We start from the raw sequence: 16,124 nt of genomic DNA on the forward strand, positions 1-16,124 counted from the left end.
ATTCGCTGGAGAAAAAATTCATTGGAACAAGCAGTAGCTTGGCACGAGGTAAAAGTAGTGTGTTGCTTACTGACTCCCTTGTTACACAGTGCATCTGCCAGGTAGTGACTAGAACAAGACCGCCAATATGTCTTTCCTTTGATTTTAATTTACAGAGCCCTCTCTTAGTTCCGCACTTATTATCCACCACACCATCGAATGCTCCAATGACTTCGGCTATTGCCTTATCTAAATCTTCCGTTCGTATAGACATCTGATATTTCCAGTTCTCTTCCAAAAAGCGAAAACGTACGTGACGTGTGCTTGGATTCTTTGGATTTGATCTTTGTCACCTTCAAAACACCCGCGTCCCGATCACGCGCCTATTGTGATTGTAATCCAATCAGAGCATTTGAAACACTCGATATCTCCAAGGAAACAATCAGCAAAACATCCAGATTCTGGATGTTTTGGTATAAGCGGGGTTGTAATTGGCTCGGCGCTATCAAAGGGATGGCGCTCTAGTCCAGAGGCTTTTCGCGCGGGTCACTTTTGAAGACTTGACCAAAACCGGAAACCGCGCATGAAAAGCCTCTGGCACCCAGGGTAGGGTTAAGTAGACAAGTAATGTATTTTCTGAAATATTGCCGCAATGTTTTTTTTTATTATTATTATTTCAAGCGTACCAGATATCACTTTATTCTGATTACGTACGACACTCTATGAATGGACACTGGACAGCCGACGAAATAAAACAGTAGGGCACAATGAAAACAAAGCGTTCTTTAATACAAGCCAATGAAGCCATGCACGTAAATCGCATTTTCCTTACTGTTTAGAGTATACGATATTTGAAAAATGAAAGCTATTAAAATTGTGTTTTGGTCGTTCTGTTTCACATCGTGGTCTTCCCTTTCTTTCAACGTGAAGAGTAATGCTAAAATAATAATAATATTAATACTAATGCACTACGTTTACTATTATTCACAACTACTACTACTACTACTACTACTACTACTACTAATAATAATAATAATAATAATAATAATAATAGTAATAATAATAATAATAATAACAATAATAACAATAATAACAATAATAATAGACAAAATTTAGGTTGATTCGTCACTCTGTGATACGATCCTTCGGCCCAGCTACCAGCTGTACAGTCACATAGCTTTCAAGTCGTTTACATTAGCGTAAAGGCTGTGGTCATATTGTTTCAGGTTGACATATGTCTGAAAATATGAAAGCAATAAAAGAAATGCACGTAAAAAACGTGGAAGGCACGAGATGTTGGGATTTCTATTCAGTCACATTTGACCTCAAAAACAATTAATTTCACCTAATACTCAAACATAGCTTACAGGCAACTTTTATGATTACTGAAGGAAGACAGACAAGTTATCCCCATCTTGGAATCTCTCCCTTCAGATTATCAACCCAAGACTAAGGACGGCGAAACACCAGAAGTGGTCACTATAATATCAAACGTTTTGTTACACACATAGTGATTTAAAATTCTACAGATTCAGATCAACTGAAAAGAAAAACTGAGAGGTCTACATTTTTCAGTGGTAATCCTGCCTGAGAGAGATCGGGATCAAAATATTTAATTACATAATGTAAACAATGTAAACACCTTCTCATCAGTTATTTTAGGACCCTATATGCCTTGTAAAGTCTGATACTCAACCAAATGACACTAACAACCCTACTTCTTTCGATCCAGTTGTTGTTAATGGCATGCCTATTGATTTAGTTACTAGTGCCAAAATACTAGGCCTTAACATCTCCAATGATTTGAAATGGAATTGTCACATTGACTCCATTATTAAGAAAGCTAAAAAGCGCTTGTATAGCTTATCTCAGCTTAAACGCTCTGGTCTTGGTACCCGTGAATTAGTCCAGTTTTTCTGCACTTGCATTTGTCCGATCACAGAGTACGCGTGTCCTGTCTTTCATGACGGCCTCCCCGTGTACCTCTCCAACGAACTTGAAGGAGTACAAAAGCGGACTATGCGCATCATTTTTCCTCTTTGCTCATACAATGAGGCCTTGGTTGAATCAGGCCTAACTAAACTTTCAGACCGCCGCCAGGAACTAGTTGATAAACTATTTAAGAATGTTTTACAGAACGAACGGAACAAGCTCCATGAACTTCTTCCTGCTCGCAACACATGTACCTTTAACCTAAGAAATGTGCGGAAGTTTAAGCCAGCTTTTAAGACGAACAGGTTTCGTAGTAGTTTTATTACCTTTAACGCCCTTAAGGCTTAAACGGTTTTAGTAGATTTTTAAACCTCTTCTGGATATTTTTTAGAACATATATATAGTGTCCTTATTTGCTGTTTTAAATCACTTGTAGTCTTTTTAATGTAATTATCAATATTCAATTTTGTGTAAATAATCGTATAATTCAACTTTTAGTTGCAAATCGGTTATTAATAAACTATCTATCTATCTATCTATCTATCTATCTATCTATGTATCTAAATGAGCTAATCAGGTCGACGGGCGGTTTGAAGTAGTTTGGTCAGTAAGGAATGTACATTTAGTGTAATGGATAAATGTTTTAAAGTAAACTGCTTGTAAAGAAACCAAGCGGAATGAAAAATAAATACAGTAACCAATTCAATATTTAATCAGTCTCTCATACTGAGATAAGAGGGTGGGAGGGAGGTGCTACACACTCCTCTCAGCTTCAGCCCTGGAATAATCATTAGTTCTTCCCTAAATGAACCTTCCGTATCCATAGTTGTTTCTCCCTTTTAATTTAAAGAAAGTTCTTACTCTCCTTACCTTATGATTTCCTTCCATCTCCTTCATTGTGTTCCTCAGTCTCTCAAACGTTGGACGATCAACTGGGTTTTCCCTCCAACAGTCAAGCATAATCTGATAGCTAATCGAGAGAAACATATTATTCATCACTACATCACTAACCAAACTAGGGGAGGGGCCTGGACCCCGATTATTTCTGGTGGAATTTAACCCCCCGGAGGGCCGATAAATATTTTTGACGAGGCCGGTCCCCCTCTAATATTAGGCTCTGGATGAGCGGGGCACCCTTATTCCAGAGGATCTAAATACGCAGGAACAGTTACGGAAACCTAATAGCCATAGCATGGCTACTGATTTTTAGAACTGAATCTGTACTCATAATTTTTTTCACTTCTTAGAACTTTCTTTTCCCTACTCGTATTATAACTCACAGTTTAATCTCAACGTGTTTTGGTTTTGGCATTCTGTATCCTTCCTGAAGTTTCTGGGCGATTTTACGGGCATCTATATCCGGATATGGAGATCCACCTGGAAGAAATGAAGCTATACTAGGAAGAAGAGTACATAACAGAAAGAAATGTTTTTCTGTACTAGCGAAAACATATAAGGGAAGTTTACGCGATTTGAACAAAATTAATATTAATTCGAATTGGTAAACCTTGCCTCTGAGTTTTGGAATGTTTTGTTTCTCATAAGAACAGTACACAATATTATTTAAAAAGATAATAAAAACTGATCAAACATTGTTTGTTTGTTTGCTCAATCATTCCGCTATGATTATTGACATTAAGGTAAAGGGAGTTTTGCTTTTGTTTCATTTTGTATCTGTTCTATCTATTACGAACCATGAAAAACAAGAACAAAATAGAGTACACAAGAAAATATCAGAATGAACAATTTTCCCAACTCACCAACAGTAAGAATCTCGTAAAGTGCGACGCCATAACTCCAGCTAGAACAAAACAATCCGAGTCAGTAGAAATAACTAACTAAAATGATGAAGAGAAGGCTCGTGCACCGGCTTTCTAAAAGCTACAATCACCTTTGAACTTGTATTTCATTTTGTTGAGATAATTATCGTTGAACTTTAATTATTGAACGTAACATACCTTTGTTTTTAGACATAAAAGAGACAGACGAAAGCCTTGTGACTCATCGGAAAAGACAACATTCTACATGTTTAACGTGAAAAAAATGTTGACTTTAATACAAAACATACTTACACATCACTCTGTGCAGTGTATGTTCCATACATCAACGATTCATAAGCAGTCCATTTCACTGGCAGACGCCCCTTAGAAAACAATCAAATTAGAATCAATAGTAATTTTTTTAAATTTAATTTCCGCCCTTATGCCAATGTTTTGATTGTTTTTACCTTCTCAGCAACTTTTTAAACGCCGCTAACAATAATCGAGATTTCAAAGCAGCAATTTGTGTCCCTGACTACAGATTCCACGCAATTTTGTGATAAAACCCAACGTGATTTAAAATTAAACGGTGTGCTTAGTTGAACTCACGCGACTCGTTTTGTTGTAGATGTCTTCTTGATGCACATCCCTTGCCATTCCAAAATCTGTCACCTTACATTTCTCTCCTTCACCAACCAGAACATTTCTTGCAGCCAAGTCACGATGGATAATCTACATGACAAAAAAATTTTATAAGGGCTTTTTTAAAAAATCGAATCACGATAAAAATAATATTCTTTTCAAAGCTGTGCTTAGGGCCTCCTCACATGAGCCCGGTTTCCAAGATCTCGCTTATTTACCTCTAACTTCGATGTGTTCATATGAGAGGATGGGCTGGCTCGGTTCCCCAGATCTCGCGCGCGGTTTTTCCAACCAGGACTTTGGAAACCGGGCTTAAATTTCACATTTGAACCCAAGGCGGAATTGGTCCCGGCAACCGGGCTCATCTGAAGAGGCAAATTAATTTGATAACTTTTTTATCATGACAGTTCGTTGAAGACAATCGCTTGATATAGAAAAAAGGAATCCTATCTAATACGGAAAGAAGGTTTTTTTTTTTTTACAAACTACACCCTGAATTTAAAATATTTAGTTGCTAGAGACGATAGAGGAAACCATTTTGTACTAATTTGAGGAAAAAAGATGCGATGGTACTTTTTTGTTCTATTTTAAGTAACCGCAAAGAAAGGCCATTGCTAGAGAAAGTTATCAGCAAGACAAAGATCCTCCTAATTCCGCTGCGCCTGGTGTAAGTTTCCCACGCTGCCTAATATGAGATGTCGTGAGATTTTACCTCCTTGTTTGCCTTCGAAACTCTGTGTTTCTTTCATACTCGCCTAATAGAGCGGTCTCTTTTATGAGTATGCCAAGGACTGCTCCTATTACACCTCTCACACAATGTATTGCATATGACGAGGAACGCAAGTGGAGCACCTCGTTCAGCTTGTTCAGAAAAGACTGGTACCAATGACCACATGAGCTGCTGGTCACAAAATCACACAACGAGCTCGGACCCTTCACACCCACGGGATAGGTATCTCTGGACAACATCGTTTATGTAACTTTTTTAGTAGATTTATTTGAAATTTATATATTCATTACGTGGTATTCATTGTTTGAGCATAATTATGTTTTGTTTAGAATTGGGCAAGGTTTGTAAGACTAACACTTAAGCTTCTAATTAAGCTGTGAGTGCTCAATCGTATGTCCCATAAAGGTTTATCTTGTAGATAAATGTTCATAATATAATATCTTTCAGTTCCAATATCAGTTCTCAAGTCAAATTGTTACTTCTAGTTGAAATCACAATTAAAGCAAACCTTTTTTGAGGATAAGTAACACATTCCATCTGCCACCTGCCAAGCGAATTTCATTAACTGTTCTGCTGAAAGATTGGTCTGTGGCTTCATATCCGGGTCCTTAAAGTACGTGTCGCTCAGTCCTCGACTCTTCCTCAAGTATCCCAGTAGGTCACCGTACGGGACATACTCAATTAAAACCAACAAGGGCTCTATGGTAACCAATATAATAAGAAAATCTTCAAACCTGAGTTCCTACTCATGACATATCATTAGAAAATTCGCCGATTTACTCTCCGAGCAAATATTAATGATTTTGTTCGCACGAAGGGACATAGAATGAAACGTTACTACCTTTCAATGAAGATTATGTGAACTGCAACAATAGAAAATCTAACTGGAGGTATGATCATTGCAGGTTTGATGCAATTTAGGGAACAGAAGCGAAGGCCGAAAATAAAAAAGCCCTGAATTGCAGTGAAACCCCGCTTTACAGACATCCGCTAAACGCGGACACTTTATTATTTTACGGGCAGTTTGCTTTGTCCCTTAGGAAAGAAAGCCTTCAGTTAATACCGACACTTTCTATGGTCCCCTCAGTGTCCATATAAATTGAAACTGGGTTTAACCGCAACATTATTTCATTTTCTTTGACACCTTACAATATTTCTTTCAAACATACTTAAGAGTGTGTCCATGAGAGAACCAGGCAGGAGGTGATAATGCTCAAATCACGGATTTCGCTCAAACTTGGCACAATTGATGGGTGTGGTGAGATATTAACCTCGACAAAAAGTAAGGTCGCAATATTGAATTCCCTGGGATTTACAGGGACCCCCCCCCCCCCTAAAAACGACAAAATCTACTCATTTTTGCATAATTAATTAGCTGACTTTGGTTTGGCTGTTCAACAAGAAGAAAACACAACTTCAAATCTAATCAACTTTATCATCTTCTATGTTTATCAAACTTAATGCTCAGTAATTTATTTTTACTCTCTAATTCGATCTCTTCCTATTATTTAGCCTAAAGTAAGGACATCTTCTCACTGTTTTGACCAAACCCTAAATTTAAGGTATTTTAGTGGCTAACATCTCCCATGAGCAACAACCTATGTACTTAGTTCTCACATATTCTTTGAAAGACATCTTTAAGGTTATCAAATCAATCATAAAATATTTGGGCAATCTCATACTTTATCAATAATGACGTATTATGTACATCTGACTTGACGCTTATTTGTCATTTGACCAAAATTGGAAGAAACGTAACATTCGTTTTTTTAAACAAAAATAGCACAAAGTTGGCGAGAAGTCACAAATCAGATGTGTCATTATCGATACTAATAGCGGAATTGTTAGAACGTGTCACCTGAGGCATGTTTTCTGTGTTATTTATGGACGTTTGGATGGATATGTTATGGAACGCTTAAGTAAACACAAGGAGCAAAAGAGTTAGTTCAAAACTTCGATCGGTCCAACTTGTGGGTGAAACAAGACCCAACAAGGATAAAAGATAGTTAATAAATGTTACATACAAGTCTCTCAGGTGCTTTAGTCTAGATTTGCTGCTCCAGTTTCGTCTGGTCCTTTGTGGCGTTACTTCGTGACGAGGTAATGAAATCGAAACATCATGAAACATTGCAGAATTAAAAGTGCCGGCTTTTCACCGAACATTCGAAGTCTTTGAAATAAGTTGTAGTCAGAAAGAACAAAATCATTCTCAAAGGACAAGAAGGATCACTGACAATCCGTCTATATCTACAGAAAACAACCACCTGCTCGAACACCCTCCATCTTTGACTTTAGATTCTGCCAAAAAGATGGAATCTGTGACGCCGGACTACCGGACTCCGGAATGCGGAATAAGCTATCTATTGTTTGTACGCGCCAATATCCTGTTATAACTGGTGTGTTGAAAATAGGTTGTGAAAGTCGTGTTACTTGAAATTTTGAGTTTATTCGATGTTGACATTAATTACCATGATAATAATGGTCCATAATAGCCCTTTTTGTAGTCAGACCGTGCCGTGCAATTTTTAGACAATTAATGACTTGCCACTGGGTATAATTAGTTACTTACTTGTATTTTAATCCTCGTAGTCTTACAACTATACAGGTTGGTATCTGTATCTGGGTATATTATTGGCTACAAAAATATAATAATAACCGTTTATGAACGTGTTGAGGAAAAACTTCTGAGAAATACAAAAGACCCAAAAGGGGGCACTAATACATTGCAAAAAGAGTCGGCTAGACTTCTTTGGCTATAAGGAAGGTGTAAAAGAACAGTTTCTTGAACACAGACTAATACACTATATTCACTTCTCATTTAAGCTGTCATTTGCGGATTCATACAGTAGATTAAGTTCTCTTGACGGACACTCTCGTATATAGCGAATAGCTCTACTTACGACTGCCATCACAAAACCTCGTTTCAACTCCCACACAAACCCTGGATTTTTACATTCCCGTAGGCGGCCGCGGACTTTTAAAGGGTTTACCGGCGAATTAGATGTTAGCTTTGATTTAAAGCTCTCCTAAGCAGACACTCGAAAGAAATCTTATCCGCCTCTGAATGTTGTTTTTTTTTTCATATTATGTCCACGGTCATATGGCTGTTTGTCACTGTTATGAATCATTCTTGTATATCCGTTTCAGAGTTACCGTTTTTTCATATACTCATCCGGTTACACTTGAAAATACAAACTGAATTGTATGCTTTTACCTAAATTTCAACAAGGCAAGAACATCAGCGTAACCATACACTAAAAAACAGTTTTTTGCTATTACCAGTGTTAATTTGTAGCTGGGAGGAGCTTCCGTAAGCGGCCATCTAACCTTTACACCACTTTTAAAGTGGCTGAATTCCACTTGCATAACTATGCTGCATATTAGATTCACTCTTGTAAGCGGCCAGATCCAGTTAAGGACACCTTTTTCTCGTCCCGAGGGCGCCCTCGTACGAGAGCTTCCACTGTATTACAATTTTAGGATTTCTCTTACATTTTAACAAATTTTCGCTTAACGAGGCACAGTCGAACCTACGTGCGACCACCCAACTTAAGTGACCACTTCCCAATAAGCGATCACTTATTCAACACACCAAATATATTATCAAGTCAAAGCGCTTGTAGTTGGAACCTCCTGTAAACGAACACATCCACATCCAGTAAGCGACCGCGACCACTTTTTACGATGACAGTCTGATTGAGAATTTTCCATGATGCAATGGTCTGATCTCTGCGTTCCCTGTATGTCCTAAGCTACTCGGAGTATAAGAGGAACTTTAGAAACAAATTAGATTTATCTATAGTATATTGTAACTTAAAAATTGCATGCAGTACATTCACTCCAAAAAGTAGATGTGTCCGCACTTTTCCTCGTTAAAGACCTCCTGCAGTTGGACTCTCGTAAAACCCAAATTTTCCTCGGGCAACCCCATGGGCATTATTTACTGGGTTTCTTCCGACCACGCACGGACCGGAACATCAAATGTCTGTAACTTAATTGTTGTGTCTGTCCATAATTCAACATCTGCCTGCCTCAGCACGGCACACGGCTGGGCACTAAACTGGTTTTGGTGCCCAAGAGTACGCAAAAAGGCCCTTCCGAGATCGATGTCTAGGACGAGAAAATTGACCTTACCTGGGTAGGGTGAGAAATTTGAAATCGAAGTATTACAGTTGAAGTATCTCTCGGAGGGAATGTGGGAAGGGTGTTAAACATATGGAAGCGGGTGTTTGAGAAAAATATCTAACTCAATGTGAAAGTGTGGTGTATTTTGAATTCTACTTGGGAACATTAGTGCCACAGTTAAGCTTTATAAGACCCCCAAAAGACCGTGCGAGATAAAAAAAATTCACTGTTTATGACAGTCAAATCTGGTGCCAGCAGGGTAGGGCATTTGTACGCAATTTGGACACTCCCCCGGGGAGAAGGGACTCCAGTATGAAAAAAAATGGAATTCTTGTCGTAAGCCAATCTGGACGTGTCTCACGCTTTATTTGTCTCTTTGAACTGGTCTGCACCAACATCCGGCTTCACTTCGCTGCTATTTCACGTGCAACTAAAATAGAAAAAATAGTTCTTTCCAAAACACGAAGACAAAGCGACTTCTTTCTCCGAGTTTGAGAAGACATGGGATCATTTATAATCATGGTCTGAATAAAGTTGCCAATAGATTTGGAATTCTAAATTATTTATCAGCATACAATAACAATAAAATAATCTCAGAGAATGTCGGAAAGTCATTTTGTTCACTGAACTCTGGTTCCTCGCTCCTGGTTCCTGACTCCCGATACGATGTTTCCGTATGGTGGCAACCGCTGCTTAAAATTGCGGGCTCCATCTAATGTCAAAGATGTCGGACGTTTGCAACATTTTTGAGCTACAACAGTGGTAGAAATAATTCTTTGAATGGGTTAAGAATCGGCTTTCTACCTTTCGTATTGTTTTGTCCTAAAACAACTTGATTTGGATTTTGGTGCGTAAACTGATGGCTAAGGAATTTTAGTCGTACAGCGAGTCACGACGCTGAACTACGCTGAACTGGACATCGAAGGTGGCATGAAGAACAAATCAAAGCGGGCACAAACTAGCAGTTGAGACATCTAAGAGATACGTATATGGATTTTATTGATCGTTTATATTGTTTTTAGGGCGAAATTGTTAAAGTAAGTAGAACTGTGAATTAAATCTTTGTATGTTGTTTTTACTTGAAAAGATCGCGTATATAGCTATCAAAAATCATCGTTAGCGTTTCTTGCACAACAATTTTTATGATTTTACCCTTATTAATGCTAAATCATTGTCTGATGAGTTTTTTTGTTCGATTTCTCCTCATTCAAAGGCAAACACACGAATATTGTGAGGGCCTGAATTTTGATGGAATATGCAAAAGTCGTTCAGTCACATAAACAGTTTATGTCAACACATGGAAGAAAGTGAATTGCCCAAACTTTTTATGATCTTTTTCTTAACTTAAGTGATGGCTTTAACTACTCATGCAAAAGTTATAAAGATAAGCGGTTGCTCATCAGAGATATTTGGGAATAAAATACCCTAATTTTACGTCTTACTCAAAACTTGGAAATGATGACCCAACTTAAGGGGGCTAAGAGGGGGAAAATCGAATCGGCGACTTTAAACAGTTTATTGTGCTTAAAGTCTTATGATGTCAGATTATCTCTCAGTGCATTTAAGTTCCAGGTGGCTTTTCTGTTTGTTACACTGGCATCGTAAAGTTAGCTAATTAATTATGCATAAACGGGCAAAATGGCGATTTTTACAGGGGGAGCCCGGATCTCCCAGGGAATTTAATATTTTGACCTGACATTCTGTCACATAAGCTAACTCCTGATACCTAACATTTGTACCAAGTTTGAGCGAAATCGGTGATTTGAGCATTATCACCCCCTGCCTGGTTCTGCCTGGTTTTCTCATGGACACACTCTTAAAAAAATGTAGCAAGTCATATGTTTATTTGGAAATCAATTTACTGACATTTCTATTAGTTTATAAGTAAGCTATTAAGGACGATGCCCACTAATGGGAAGTATTTTTTCCCAGATATGTGAGACAAGTAGATCATATCAAGGGCTATTGAAATCCAAAAAGAAAACTGGGGGTAACCACGCATTTTTCAGAGATAACTGAGCTTCAATATGGAGAAAAACGCTGAATAGGCGTTTTTTAGAAAAATGAGAAAACGTTATTTTTTCCCAAAATTTAAGAGTGTACACGTGAACTGGCATAAATGCAATGATAATTGTAAGAAGGTTTCAAAATAGGCAACAAATGATAACATAACAACTGCTCTTTAGACGTCTTTTTTTGAAATATCAGCACAACTAGGAAGTTATCAGCAGTTACCCCTCTCCACGCGTTTGCCTCAAAAATAGTGTAAACGACATTTTCCCCGAACCAAAAATTGATTGTTTGCTGAGTAGGCTTATTACTTTCATTTGGTAAGATAAAAAGTAGGGGTTACTACGCGTTTTTAGAAGTTAAATTGATTGGTTTCGACCTTAAGTTAATCGCTTTGGGGTTTATTTACAATTTTCCCCATCCCCTCCCTGGTCAATTTCACTATTGCTTCACTCAACGCGGAGTACTCTGCGATGTCCAGAACGGCTAACAGTCAGAGAAAACAACAACACACTGAGGAGAGCAAAAACAGAAAGTGAAGCAGGACATTTCATGGACTCTAAGGAAAACAAATTATACTATTTCATTCAACTGGAGTTTCTCTGTCTCAAACATTTGACAAAAATGTTTAGAGAAGAGCAATCTCCAAGGTATTAGAGATTACTTGCAGCGCACATAGAGTAGTATGGCGAGCTCAAGATCCACGGCTGGTGCTGTAAACAAACTACTGTGGTGTAGTGGAAAATGGTCGACAGGAACTCTAAGACAGATACTCCTTCAATCGTTTGCTTAACCGTACATGTCCTCAAGATTTTTTGAACTATGGATGTAATATGGATTGTAAACCTTCTATCGTTTTTTATCATTTTACCGGGTACCTCGATCGAATATGTTATTAAACTTGCATACATTCAATGAGCTTATATCTGTCCTTTGCGCTATCTCTTTCGGGCTTTGCCACAAGTGTCATATGACATAAATGATTTGCATAGACTCAAGTTCCATACATGAGCTCTCTTTTAAAAAAGCTCAATACTGCGAATGTAGTTGTACCGAATGCGTTTATGTACCCTCATAAATGAACTGGGCTATAATGATCATTTTATATATTTCGTTTTGATTGTTTTACTGTGGCATTCTGTGTCATGATCATTCACTATTTTCGTTTCTAAATGTCGTTTCTAAATGTTAATTTTAGACTTAACAGTGTCTGTTAAACCTAAGAAAATCTTAGAATGGAAATACTTTATTTTACCTTCTATCTTTAGTTTGTAAACAGCCAAATGGCAGCTATGTCTAAATGTCCAGATTATATGTGGCGTGAAATTGAACCGTAAGAAATACTATCTACACGACAAGGTGCCAATGAGTCAATAATTTCAATGCTTAGTAATGCCAAAACAAGAATGGGCTCTGAGTCAATAGCGCATGAGGCCGAAGGCCGAATGAGCTATTGACTCAGAGGCCATGAGGGCGAGAGGAATAATTGTTCTAGTAAAATTCAACTAGTTGGTCAAAAATATCGAGACAAAACAACTTTAGCTAGCAAAACGCGATTCAGCCGCCATTGTTTTGGTTTTCAAAGCCGGTACTTTTCGCTCTTAGTGGACTATAACATATAGCCTAGTAGTAGCTTAACCAATCAGAACGCAGCATTGATAATAGAGCACTAGTTGGATTTTACTAAAGCCGATTAGCCGATAAAAAGCGAAGGACGCTAGTGAAAGGTAAGCTTGCAGTTTCTCGATTAAGCAGAGGACTTAGAGCTATTTTCCCTCTGATTTACTGATCCTTGCCTATTACAGGATTTTTTAATACCCAAGCTCTAAGCGTAACATCTTAAAGCAATAACTTTTGATGTTTTAGAATTGACTTTTGTTTGACTATAAAATGTTCAGTCAGATCGATCATAAGTAGAAATAGCAACATGCGCATACTTCTTCGGTTTTCAAAGAACTGACAAGGAAAATAGAAATCATTTTTTATCTGTTGAAAAACGATGCAGCTTTTCCACAAGAAATAACTCGAACCTCCTAGACTTACAGGAGACAAAACCAGTCCGCGTGTCCTGCGTGTTGCGCATTTCTTTCGCGTCGCGCGCCACTACCTTGGCATGCGCAGAAAATGTGCGCAGTAACAATAGTGGGCACCGTCCTTAAAGTTATCTACTTCAACTTATCGAATTAGTTCTCTTTGTTTGACTTTGTTCAACTCAGTGATATATCCATTCTAATATGTTCTGCCTATTAAATTGTTCCATATGGCATACATCATGGAGAACACACTGTGTTCCAAAACAATGGCACGGTGGTGTACCAAACTTTTTCCGTGGGACTAATCGAATACTTCTGTTATGTAAACGTTTGCTTTTATTCTAATTAACGTGTTCGCATAACCTCTGGCCATTGGCAGTATACAATCACTAGGAAAACTTATATGCCACAAATTTCAAGAAACTGAAACGTTACATCCTTCACACATCCCTTACCGGTTTCTGTGACGCAGCCCAACAGCTTGATCACGTGGGGATGAGGTTTTAGTTTTTTCATCACGTCAAGTTCTGACAGAAGGTCCTTTTTATCTGAAGGTGGAGCATTTGCTAAAAAGAAGAACCCAAAAAAATTTCTTAATCTTAGACCATTACTTTATTGCGGCAATCGTTAAAATTTGCTGCAGTGAGCTTTTTTCAGTGTTCTCTGTCCACTTGGTTTTTTTTTGTTTTGTTTGCATCGAAACCATCCAACTGAACGAGATGCCTTTTATAGTTTATTGACATACCTTTGGACTCAACCTTGCGCAAATCTCCATCTATTAGTCATAGTACACTGAATTACACTACACCTTTAAGCATTTTTACTGCTACTGTCAAGGTATCCTGGCCTTCATGCATGTCGTTTACTGTTGCCTTGGCAACTTGCGAAAAAGCTCCTTTACCAATGACTTTAACTATGTTGACCTGTCTGCGACTGATCTCCCAGCTTCTCGTTGAGGGATGAAGTGGCATGTAATCTGAACTTGCTGTGGATGCATAGGTCGGGGCTGCAAACGTTTGCTCCACATCGAAGGATTGTGTATCAGCCTCTACTTTAACAGCAATGGGATTCTATTGTCAAACATTGTGAGACAAGATTCAGCAGTAGAACAACAACACTCAACTGTAAAGTTCCTTTTTTAAAAAGGCCAGTAAACCATACAGTTAAAGTGATCGACAAATGATTGAATGAATCAAATGAATTAGTACGTTATGCAACACTTTGTTTTAAATATCATAATGGCAAATATCGTAAAGAGGTGTTCTGAGTTCAAGTTTCATAGGGAGCGTCCAATCAAGCTTTCCGTCATTCGCTAAAAAAAGAGAAGAGAACCTCAGAAATATTTTCTCCAGGCAACAATACTTTGCTTCGCTCTGGCCTATTTCATGACCTAAGGTTAGGCGTAAGCGCATCTCGGATTAAAATATAGAGCTTGACAAGGCAAAACGACAGGGGTTTTTCTATCCCCACCTTCACTCCATCCACCCCACCCCTACTGATTCATTTTCATCGCCCCCAAAATTCCATAGGGTGTGCACAAATGCTCTTAGCAATAACGTATTAACTTACCATCGCTAGAAGGTCTCCGCATCTTGGACAATTTCTGTTGACAAGAAAGTAAACAGTATTTAAAACCGTTTAGTCTAAAATTTGTGCCAGCAAGACGCTATTAAGCTTTTCTCGATCTGCCACTGGACGAAAAAACGGATTTGCCTAAGTTTGCTAGTTGAGCAAATCTACTGTAAATTTAGGGTACTAATGTTGCTACTTATTTGTTCTTGGTGCAAATTTTGTTCAAAAGTGAAAGTTTACTTTTCTGCAAGGGTGGCGTAAATGTGGAGTAAATATCAAGTTTACACATATTTTGTTTCACTTTTGCCCCTAATAGTAAATTTGGTGTTTAGATTCAAATTTGCCGCCATTTTGTTCTCTGTGTAAAAATCGAAGGTCAAAAATGAATGTTTGCTTGATATTTTCTGGCATAGCAAAGTTACTGTGTAAATGTATGGTTACTAGAGGCGTAAATTTAAGCAAAATATGATCAAAGAACTATCTTTACGACCACTTTAACCAACGTGCAACGTTTGCACATTCACCAAACTTCACAGTGTTATTTCACGCAAGTTTTGATTTTCCATTGCCCCGTTTCAATCACCATCACATTCTTCTCAAAGTTTATCATATTACTTGCTGCAGCTGGTTATTTCGCGTAAGGCCATCCCCCCTTTTTTTTCGTTTAGCGTCGAATGCGTTTCCTGATATTGGGTCGGTGGCTCGGAAAAAAACAAAATATCACAAGACGTCTCGGAATAGGAGGCCCTGGTACCCCAGGATGACGTAAAACGTTACCATTTACAATTTGGTGAACAAAATGCACAATATGTGAAAGGTTTGAACCCAGGAGTCATTTCAATAGTAGACCGCTGTGTTTAATCGTCCGGGTGAATGTAGATCAGCCGCCATGTTTGTTGTTTCCCAGGCTTCCACGTGACTTTGGCACATGCGCGGTTTGATTTACATTGTCACGTGCGGCTTTTGAACCAATAGAATAGTGTAAAATAAACTTTCGTTGAATAGTTCAAATTCACGCGGACTTCACGAGCAATACAGCCTTGCAAACGAGTAGTTTTGTTATAAGCCTGTTTTTCTATGAAGCTGTTCTATTACGATTTATAGCTTTGTTATTTTTGAGAGAAAGTGATCAGTTGCGATATTCTTCACATAAGCCTGTTTCCAAGTCATCAACTCAGCTGGATTGCAGAAAGGTATGTTCTTCTTGATATCGTGGTTCGTTTATTTACTTTGGTTTTCTAATAACTTTGCGTAAGCTTAAAACCTCAAAGATAAATCTTAAAATTTAAGATGCATGCACAGATATGCCATTGATTGATTCCTTTATGCTTATTGCAGAAA

The 16,124-nt window shown here is 38.1% G+C and overlaps 1 protein-coding gene across 2 annotated transcripts in view; it reads right to left on the reverse strand.

Moving 5' to 3' along the window:
- Window positions 1-713: 713 nt before the first annotated feature.
- LOC140950274 (uncharacterized) overlaps window positions 714-16,124 on the reverse strand; it is a 67,776-nt gene continuing 52,365 nt past the window's right edge. For both annotated transcript variants that reach the window (XM_073399491.1, XM_073399492.1), the window contains exons 11-20: window positions 14,781-14,814; window positions 14,020-14,281; window positions 13,667-13,777; window positions 5,552-5,742; window positions 4,281-4,403; window positions 3,984-4,054; window positions 3,672-3,712; window positions 3,192-3,288; window positions 2,782-2,881; window positions 714-1,217 (exon numbers count right to left, since the gene is read on the reverse strand). In XM_073399491.1, the coding sequence (XP_073255592.1) occupies window positions 1,149-1,217; window positions 2,782-2,881; window positions 3,192-3,288; window positions 3,672-3,712; window positions 3,984-4,054; window positions 4,281-4,403; window positions 5,552-5,742; window positions 13,667-13,777; window positions 14,020-14,281; window positions 14,781-14,814 (1,099 nt within the window). In that variant the 3' untranslated portion in view covers window positions 714-1,148. The remainder of the gene's footprint in view (window positions 1,218-2,781; window positions 2,882-3,191; window positions 3,289-3,671; window positions 3,713-3,983; window positions 4,055-4,280; window positions 4,404-5,551; window positions 5,743-13,666; window positions 13,778-14,019; window positions 14,282-14,780; window positions 14,815-16,124) is intronic.

This window comes from Porites lutea, chromosome 10, assembly GCF_958299795.1.
Source record: "Porites lutea chromosome 10, jaPorLute2.1, whole genome shotgun sequence".
Lineage (NCBI taxonomy): Eukaryota > Metazoa > Cnidaria > Anthozoa > Scleractinia > Poritidae > Porites > Porites lutea.